This window comes from Lepisosteus platostomus, chromosome 9, assembly GCF_059453375.1.
Source record: "Lepisosteus platostomus isolate fLepPlt1 chromosome 9, fLepPlt1.hap1, whole genome shotgun sequence".
NCBI lineage: Eukaryota > Metazoa > Chordata > Actinopteri > Semionotiformes > Lepisosteidae > Lepisosteus > Lepisosteus platostomus.
In genome coordinates this window covers 48910234-48920259 of record NC_142619.1, presented here as the reverse complement: position 1 = coordinate 48920259, position 10026 = coordinate 48910234, and the positions used below count along the sequence as shown (strand labels likewise).

At 36.2% G+C, this 10026-nt stretch overlaps 1 protein-coding gene and 1 long non-coding RNA gene across 3 annotated transcripts in view; one reads left to right on the top strand and one right to left on the bottom strand.

The window, feature by feature from the left end:
- Nucleotides 1-553: 553 nt before the first annotated feature.
- On the bottom strand, nucleotides 554-2453 carry LOC148655152 (uncharacterized). Of its 2 annotated transcripts, none has more exons than XR_015941201.1 (3): nucleotides 1956-2453; nucleotides 1025-1698; nucleotides 554-659 (listed from the first exon to the last, which is right to left on the bottom strand). It is a non-coding gene; the product is annotated as an uncharacterized LOC148655152 (long non-coding RNA). The 2 variants fall into 2 exon arrangements; XR_015941200.1 differs by having other exon boundaries at nucleotides 2003-2453.
- The window catches only part of net1 (neuroepithelial cell transforming 1), a 29301-nt gene continuing 19863 nt past the window's right edge, over nucleotides 589-10026 (top strand). Inside the window, exons 1-2 of the mRNA XM_088645396.1 lie at nucleotides 589-725; nucleotides 5300-5366. Coding sequence (XP_088501522.1) covers nucleotides 589-725; nucleotides 5300-5366 — 204 coding nt within the window. The remainder of the gene's footprint in view (nucleotides 726-5299; nucleotides 5367-10026) is intronic.

Sequence of the window (10026 nt, the reverse complement as noted above, 5' to 3'; positions counted from 1 at the left end):
ATATTTCTCTCACAAAAAAAATACACCTATTGTAAACCCAGCAATTACAATTAGTGCGAAAGAAGATGGAGATATTTAAATTTGCCACAAGATGGCATTCACTTTCCAAATAACATTTTTATTCAAAATGTTCGTCTAAAAGGAGCTAAATGACACAGGCTGCCTTTACACATGCTTTATCCGTAACTGTTAACTTAAACTTTAGGAGCCATCACAAAAATCATTAGTGATGAGCTGCATACAAAGCTAAAAACCTCGCAGATACATGTGGCTGTAATAACTTAAGGCCACGTTCGCCCGTATTGAAATATGAAACATCCCCTTTCTCTGTTGCTTTGTTACTAAACCACTCCCCTGCACGCTAAATCTTTGCGCTCTGTCTCCTAGCAACCAGCCTCTGAGCTCCATCCTTATTGGTGGATGTTCAAGTTTCCGCCATATTCAAAACCTCTCTTGCCATCGATTTGAATTTCCCTTCCCCGCTTCAGATAAAAAAAAACAAACACTTAGTTTTAGTATTCGCCATTATTTGCATCCCACCTTCTAGTTTTTAGGTTGCTTTTCTTTCTCATACCGCCGATCTTGTAAATGGAGGAAACCGAAGAACCTCAGATCCCGACTGTAGAGACGGAGAATGACAGGCCGAGAAGAAGGGCCGGCTGTAAGAAAGAGAAGTCGTCTGTCAACTCCGAATCAGCCTCCCCGGAAAACAGTAATTCTAAGCGGTAAAAAAAATAACAATACTGTATTTCTGCTGCACAATGTAGTTTGAAGACAGCAAATCGGCAGACTTCCAGTAATTGGGATGGGCTATGTATGTTAAGGGAGTCGTGTGTTTTGTTGTGATCTCTAATTTTACTCCCAAACCACAGCAGGCCTGTACCACTAGATTACAACAAATTTAAAACGATCAACAACGCACCCGTTTCCAGTCGATCGTCTTGCTAAGATACACTACTTTTGTTTTGCAAATTTGCATTTAAAAAGCACATATGCATTGTACTTTCTGTTTATACAGAAATACCTGAAATTATTCTGAACTTGCTGTTGATCTGAAAAGGACAGAACTCATATCCACGATGACTTGGGAAAATACAAAATATTCTGACCGGTTAAATGGTATTTTGTTACTTTAGAATTTTTGTGATTCGCCAAATCACTTTATTGTTCTCTGCAACTTTGAAAGTTTTAACAGCCGCTTACTAACTCGTAATTTCGTGAAAAGGTGATAATTCTTACACGGTTTAAATGTAAAAACGTGATTTATTCCTCTCCCTGTATGTACTTGAATTGTATCTGTAAAGTTGTAGTTATTAATAATAGCCAATCGCATAAATGTTTCACTTCGTTAAAAAATGTTTTTTGCTGTGTTAAGTATACATATGTATTTCCATCTACTGAAGTAACACACGACTCGCTACGACCGCCACTCCGATGCCCTCCATTTCAGGAAGTAAAATATTTTCCAAATCTTATTACGGATTCCCCACTTGGTGGCGCCAAGCCATAGGTAGTGCAATAAAACAAGTCTGCGGCCGTCGTCATGTAATCAATTCCAACTCTTTAAAAACCAGTCGACAGTAGTTGTACTGCTTTGCTTGGTGGTTTGTGTGACGTTCTCAGATCGAAGGAACTGGTGTCTTAAGGTCTTGCGTGGTCACGGTGTATCCTGTAATTTGTTTCCAGCCCTCCGCGAGTCTGTTGGAAAACATTGAAGAATTGTAAAGAACAATCCAAATATAGCTTCAATATGTACAGTTAAAATAGGTTGTAATATCCAGTGCGAATAGAACAGCGTCTTAGCTGTCCAATAGCGACAGCATTGATAATATTTCGTGAAAACGTGATGTAAAAATCTTGGATTTGACAGCGCTGTATTTTTTTTTATTTGACTTGCACATCATGGAGTGTTACTTATAATTACAAAATCATTTTTAGATTAATGAGCACATTACATTAGTCTGCAACTGTAGGAAAAGCGAATCCAGTCCCAGAGCCGCACCTCAAAAAATGGGGCCTGTTTTCTTTCAACGTGGACATAAACGCTGCAGTTTATAACGCTGTTCCTCCCAACAGTTCTGCTGTGTTTTGAAGTTTAAAATAACTTCACCAAGCGATTTTTCCAGCAACAAATATATATCGGCTCCAAACTTTAAAAAAACCCAGATATTTCTAATAAGTCAGATTGCACATGACAACAGCCACCATGTTTTTAAAATGTTACTGAGAAAGTTTACTTTGGCATGTGTAGGAACTAATGCCAGTCTCTCCCCAATCATCCTCCCCCTGCTGAGCTTTCCATTGAATCTGCCAGGTCTTTGGTCCACAGCCCTTGAGAAAAATTAAGTTATATATAAAAGACAAAACAAAATCCATTTTACCATATTTGTACTGTTAAACAAAGTACGCTATACTGTGTAGCAAACAAAACTGCATATTTTGAATTTGTTCGATTTTTGTAGTTGAATAAAATTCTTTATAGTTTGCATTAATATAGTTTCGAGGAACTGAAATGAAGCATAAGACTTTTACCCTACTATATTTTTCATGAACAATTTCACGTAGTGCACTGTAATCTTGTGAATGATTAACCAGTGAACTCTTAAGAGTAGCACTCTGACATACAGTGTGACTATGATGATTGGAATCTGTGCCTTACCTTTGTTTACTCAGTCCTACGTTGACTTTGGTCAAAGATTCCATTTATGAGAGTGTTTTCTATTATGCAGAGAGTTTTCATTGTGATTTCAACAAAGTAAGGAAGAATGTTGAGGAAAAAGCTCCCATGACATTTCACACTATGGAGCAATCGTAGGGAATTTGTGGCCTCTACAAATCCACAGTCCCATCATGAGTGTTTATATTTTCTGTTATAGAATTGATGGACTGATGTAATCTTCCACAAAGAATCAGAATTGTGCTCTTTACTGATTTCAGTTATAAGAAATACTGTGAGTAATTAGTTGTTGGTAACCTTGTAGTGAAGACAAAGTTAAGGAAGAGTTTCACACTGCAAGAGCCTGATACATTTAAGGATAACAATTCAGAAAGCTGGGGTTCCTTTTAAATCTTCGTACCTCAAGTACTTTTGGTAGGCTCTGGTAATTTGTCCCTTTAAAGGGATAAATAGTGATGCTTTTCTGACCACACAAGTTCAAAACTGCTGTCTGAAAATAATAGTCTGTCGTAAAGATAGCAAAAAATACATCATGTTAATGATGTAGAATTTTATTTAAATTTTAAAAGATATTGTATCTTTGATTTTCTCAACAAAGGGGTTTTATTCTAAAACAGATTGCAGCTTGTGATTTTGTGTTATCTTTGCAGTGTTCATTATTAAACAGATCGCAACTCTCATCTGCAACAGTGTAGATGATCAGGAGTTTTACATGCACCGACTAAATTCTGTCAGCACTGTACAGCTGGTCCTGGTGTCAGAAGGTGTTAAATTAAAGATGCTGGTGGACTAAGAAAATGCAGTTCACATTAGATCAAACATTACAAGTGCAATTGTGATTTGGAGAACAAACATTTGGCCCAGATGGAATGTCAGTTCACATTTTTCAACTAAGTAGTGTCTGCTTACTTGGGCAGTGATTTGGCTTATAACATGTTATTGTAACCCTGAAGTCTTTATTACTCCCAAATTCAATTTTATTAATATCACAGTTTTGTTGAAATATGCCCTGTATGTTTAGATGTTAGTGTGTTGATTAGTGTTTCTATTGAGACAACCTCTACTAAACTCATTTGAAGCATATCATTAAAAAGAAGTTCAAAGTCCTGAACTTCCCAGTGTTTCCAAAGGATATTGCGCAACACCGTTGAGTAGAGATCCATCTTCATCCTTTTTTTAAACAAAGATGAATTCAATTAAGTTGGAATTACAGAGCTTATACAATAAACAAGCTGAAAAGGGAAAGCTGATCGCACTGTGTTTAATATGGAGTCCCTTGAGTGTTTTTCTTTATAATTCTGTTGCTGTTGATGTTATTGTTGGGGCTAAATTGGTGTGATAGAATTTTTCAGATGTTTAGATCATATAATCAAGCCCATATCATAAAACATTTCCTCATCCCTACAGTGCTTGATTATCTAGACTGTTCTCTCACAGCACACCCCCATCCAAATCCCTCATACAATTTACCAAACAGTGTGTGGGGTCTTCTAAGATATCTTGAAAGGAAATAATGCAATCACTCAGAAAAGGAACTTTCAAACCTTACCTTTACATTATAACTTATAAAAAGCCTTTTACTACCCACTTTTTTTCCAGCAGTTTACAGGTAGCAGTAAACTGCTTTTACTTTTATTAGTAGTAAAAAGCCTTTTACTGCCCACTTTTTTGCCAGTTGTGAGTTGCACCCATATCCCCCTGCCAGCAGGGGGTGCTCACCCTGTGGTTTATGTGGGTCCTAATGTCCCAGTATAGTGACGGGGACACCGTACTGTAAAAAGGTGCCATCCTTCGAAAGACGTAAAACCGAGGTCTCTGTGGTCATTAAAAATCCCAGGGAGTTTCTTGAAAAGAGTAGGGGTGTAACACATGTATCAGCCATGGCCTCCTAATAATCCCCATCTATTAATTGGCTTCATTACTCTGTTCTCCTCCCCACTAATAGCTGATGTGTGGTGAACGTTCTGGTGCTCAATGTCTGCCATCGCATCATCCAGGTGGGGTTGCACATTTCTGGTGGTGGACTGGAGTCCCCGTTACCTTCTTTTCTGTGTTTAAGTGGCTACTTTATCTTATGGTCCATGTCCATTTGCCTTATGCCTAAATCCTTTCAGCTCCTGATTCTTAGTCTACTACCTTAAACTAGCAGGGAGGAAGCAGCTATAGCCAGTGCTTAGTCTGTGGTGTGGTGTGTTTCATGTACTTATTTATCATCATTTTCTGAACACTGAAGTTACTTGAAGTTTTATTCTTTTTGCAGAAAGTGCTGATACCTTTGCTTTCAGGATGCTATTAATGAATTGTACTGGAAGACAGCTTTCACCGCATTTCTTGGCAGGTGAAATGATTGATGTTTGTGGCTATACAATGTTGGTGCTTCCTTCTGTTCACTTTGTAATACTATTAAAATCCCATCAAAGGTTTGCTGGAGCAGAAGAAATGCTAGTGTATTCAACAGAGTGAACCACAGAAATGGACAAATATAACACATCAATATGCCTGCTTTTACAGTATATATATTGTTATATTTTAATTTTCTGAAAATTTTGTGGAACATTTTTTGGAGAACCAATACTTTTAGCCATATCTGGCAAACTCTTTAACAAAAATTCTCAATTTCAGGCCTCCACTTCGAAGAGGAAGCTCTTTTACTTTCCTCACACCAGGGCCCCACTGGGATTTTACTTTGGTAAGTGAAGAGTAGACTCTGCTACATTACTAAGTAAGATTTATTTACTTCCTATGTTTTTTGGTATTTTTACACGTGATCTTTTATATTGTATTTGTATTTTATTTTAGTGTTTGTATTTGATATTTTTATTTATTTCTAATTTAAGCCCTAATAGAAAGGCTGAGTCTTAAGTTCAGTGAGACACTTATCTTTAATGATTCTAGAAAAGTAATATCTTTTTAATAACATGGTGATTAACACTGTACACAAAATTATAAATAAGATCTTACTGGTACAAGGCACAATTTAAGCACAGCATCCCTTGATTTAAGTTCTACACTTCTGACTGTACCTCTCAAAATTTGCTTTTTATTGCTTCCCCCATTGCTTAGAAGATGAAAATGTCAGACTCCTAAACATTGTTCATGTTTTCTTGATGCTCAGTGTGTCTCATTCAATAGCTGTAGTTTGGTATGGCTCCCGCATGTAATACTTGTTTTATAATGTCATTGTCTATATAAAATTCATCTCTCAGGTGTTTGCCTGGTCTCGAATTATGTCGGTTTCGATTTCTGGAATTAACAAGAACAAATACATATTGCCTAGTACCTCTTCATGACTTGTGCAAATACTGGCTAGATTTTCTGGTAGGAAAGAGGTTTTGAATTATCTTGCATCTGCTGTGAAAAGTACAGTATCAGTGTGGTTTGGTTTGGGTTTTGTGAATATTTGTGTTATTGATAGAACCAGATTACTTCTAACCACCATTTAGGCTCTGTTACACCCTGAGTGTCTCATGTTTGTTAAACAGATGTATTTCTGTCTGATTAGGAACAGCCTCTTCAATAGTACATCTCCAGTCAGGACAATTGCCTCTAGACCAATTTGCCAGCACATGGTAGAATGAATGGCTTAGTTGGACACTTTTTCATGTAGCGTTTCAGGTGCTAAGGCATAAATTAGACAGCTGTTAAGTATTCAGTTCTTTTGTTTTACTTTTTTTCTGAGATCTTGTTAAAATGAGATGAACATTTTTAATTTTTTTGCATTAGTCTACATCTAAGAGTATTAAGTTACTTATTTTATAGTCTGAATTTCGACTTTTGTTTAGTGAACCTTCAAGTAGAGTCATACTAAAATGGTCATTATTATGTGGACAGTACTATTGCATTTCTATGATGCTTTCTGATATGATCCAAAGCGATTACCAAAACTAAAGTGCGTCAACCTAGTTTTAGTCAATCCACAAAATTTCTCTATATTCTTTATGAATTTTTGCTTTATGAAGGCTAGCCATCAAGAGTAAAATTGAGCTAGGAAATTGGGAATCCCTTGTGAACAGTGCCATGCGATCTTTAATGTCCTAGTAGTCACTACCTCAGTTGAATCCTTGGTCTTATCCAAAGGATGGCTTCACCTACAGCTGAATGTCCCTGTCAACATGCTGAGTCATTGGTTTGGAAAGCCCTGTTTAGAGGGAAGACTGATACCTTCTGGTCTGCGTGCATCACCTGCAGAGGCAGCCTGCTTTTACTTAGGGTCACCCAGCTTAATACTGACCAGACTCTGGCTTGCTTAGCTGCTGAGATCTGACAAGATGTGTAGCTTGCCAAATATTTGAGATGCTTTTGAAGTTACTAGTCTTGTAATTTAATTAAGCAGTGGAGAAACATTAACATTATTAACTAGTGTAAAGACGATGATTTACTGTAATATTCAAGATTTCCCATCATATGAACAATATTATAAAACTTGTAATGCTTCTACCAAGAATTTTACTGGAATAAAGAATGGCTCATGTAGTTCATAATGACTGTCATTAAGTGTTTGACTTGGTAACATTTCAATTTTAGGGAAAACATCATTATTTGTTTTGCTCTTAACATTTGGCTTCTACTTTGACATTCAGTTAATGGTATATTTTCATTTTATAGCAGTTTAGATACAGTATAGTTTCTTTGTACCATGCTCAGTTTTTTTTCCAATTATTTAAATATTTGTACTGTAATTTCTAAAGCATAAAATGCTTTCTTCGTTTTTTCTTCGGAAGCAGCTTTCAATTGTAACTTGCCATAGAATTGACAGTTCTAATTGTTTCCTAACCTCCTAATAACCTAATTATTTTCTAGATTTAATTTTGATATAAAGCACATTCCAGATGTTATCTGGTGTAAAAAGAAAGCAATTTCAAGCATAAGTAGCTGCACAGTAACTTTTTTATAGCGGAGAAATTTCAACGAGCTATTTTTCCTGCTACTGTTCCACAGATATTTAGTCTGTCTGCTTGGTAGTCTGTCCGTTTAAAGAGTAGGCTAAACATAATTGCCTCCTAACTGTCTCAGCCAGTAAAACCTTTCCCCCCAAGTCATCTCTCCCTTGCATTAGTGGTTTGAATCCAGGCAGTGGCCAGCTTGGAAGTGCCAGTGGTGATGTATGAGTAGCTGGGACTGGAGGGAGCCCACGAGCGGACTCTTGTTTAAATAAACAGAAGTCTGTCTTTGTGATTGTGTAGTTTTCAACAAAGGCAAAGTGCATGTTCCAGTTAGAAATCTGAAATGGATGCTCATCATACATTCTTGTTAAGTCTATAGCATTTTCTAGGGGCCTTCCTCCTTAAAAATCCATTCCAGACACCGCATTTAAAACTAAGGTTCATAACAGTATCCAATTGTGCAAGTGTTAACATTCATGTTATCATGATTCTGTTTACTGTGCACACCTAATTTGCACAGTACAGAGGGTACTATTGATTTTATAACTTGCAAATACTGTATTCAGGTGAGTAAATATCCTAACTAAATATTTGAAAATGAGTTGTGTTGTCATGCGAACTAGTGGCCACATCAAACTGTCTGTGCTCTACATTGTCTAGCATTAACACCAAAAATTAATGCCACGCTGAGGAAACTGTATTGCATTACAAAATTCAGCGGCTTTTAGAAACATAATGAAACGTGTTAATAATTCCATCATCAGCATAGTTAATTGCAGTGATGCACACATCATTGCTGGGAGGAGAGGTTTTGTGTTTACATTACAATATGGACTGTCTGTGAATGTGGACCCTGCCTTTTAGCTTAAAAAAATATCATAAAAATTGTTGATGGAAAATTGTCATTACCAACACTGTCAAGTGCTTTGACGTTACTCAGAATTATGGAATGGAAACAGATAACTTTCAATTGTTTTTTTTTTAAAGCCACACCTTAAGTGGTATGAGTGCTACTTTTTGAATAGTGTGTATCAGTTTCATGATTAATTTCAAATTAACCCTTACTCTATATCAATAGTTAGTGTTTTATCCTGTTATGCATTCAGTTTTTTTGTAATTATAATGAGTCAGAATTATATAGGATAATTAAAACAAATTTCTCATTCAATCCAAATAACTCAATAAAAGGCCATTAAGCTGAAGGTATCAAAATACCTTTACACGTTTCAACAAAGTATATTCATTTTATATAGAAATTCACATTTTTATGGATCTAGTCATTTGTTTCAGGACAAGAAGATAAGGTAATTGTGGGCTTAACTAACTTGTTAGATTTATTTGAACAAACAGCCACAGTAAAAGACACACACAGCGTACAATATGGTGTGTTTAGATTTTCAGGTGGCTTTTGACAAAGTTCTTGAGGGGTATCTTTCAAATTATAGGTGTTGGGTGTTTGGGGAAATGTGTGTGTTTGGACTCAGAATTAGTTAATGCAAAGAAAGAAGAGGTTGAAATAGTTTAATACCACAAGTTATTGATGTACGCACGATTTACATATATATGTAAATACCACTGATGTATGTCAGTATTCTGGATTCTGGTATAGTTCAAGAATTAGTCAAGTTTGCAGATTATATTAAAATAGATATGGTAGCAAATACTTTAGAAGCAGCAAATGAAATTGTTTAGATTTAAATTCAAGAATGGACAAATGCCTGGTAGATGGTAAAAACCTAATCCAGTGATTTAAAGCGGGAAGCCCTTGAAGAGGCTACTTATGAAAAAGATATTCACATGAAAACATCGTTTCCATCTTCTAGACAATGTGAGGAAGCAAGGAAAGCACAAACAGAATCCTAGGTTAAATAGTTAAAAGTGCAGACGTTAAATGGAAGGTGTTTGTGTTAAACTGTGAAATGTACTTGAACACCTCGTTTAGAATACCGTGTACAATTTTGGTCATGATGTAACAAAAAATAATACATTTCTGCCAGAAACTAGAATTAATTATGGAATTAGTCCAGAGAGGAGCAAGATTTGTCCCACATTTTGAGATGCAAAGGAATGTCCTACACTGACAGGCTACAAGAACTTCTTTAGTCTTAGGCAGAGCAGACTAAGAGGGGACCAAGTATTTAAAATTCTAAAAAAGGCTTAGTATCAACAGTGCGAAGTGAACTAGATATCTAAAACTAAGTGCATTCAAATCTTAGAACACGAAGCATTTTTTACACAAAGGCCGTAGGAGTATCGAACAAGTTAACCAGCTATGTTGTTAATGCTGGGATTGTTTCTTTCAAGCAATGGATGGATGAGATCCTAGGATCACTCAGCTATTAAGTATGATATTATCATATATAAAGGTCTCTTATAGCCTCGTCTGATGCAATGCACTAAATGCATTTTTTTACTCTGCAAATTTTCCTAAAACAGGTTTAGCATTTAGATGAAAGATGCACACTT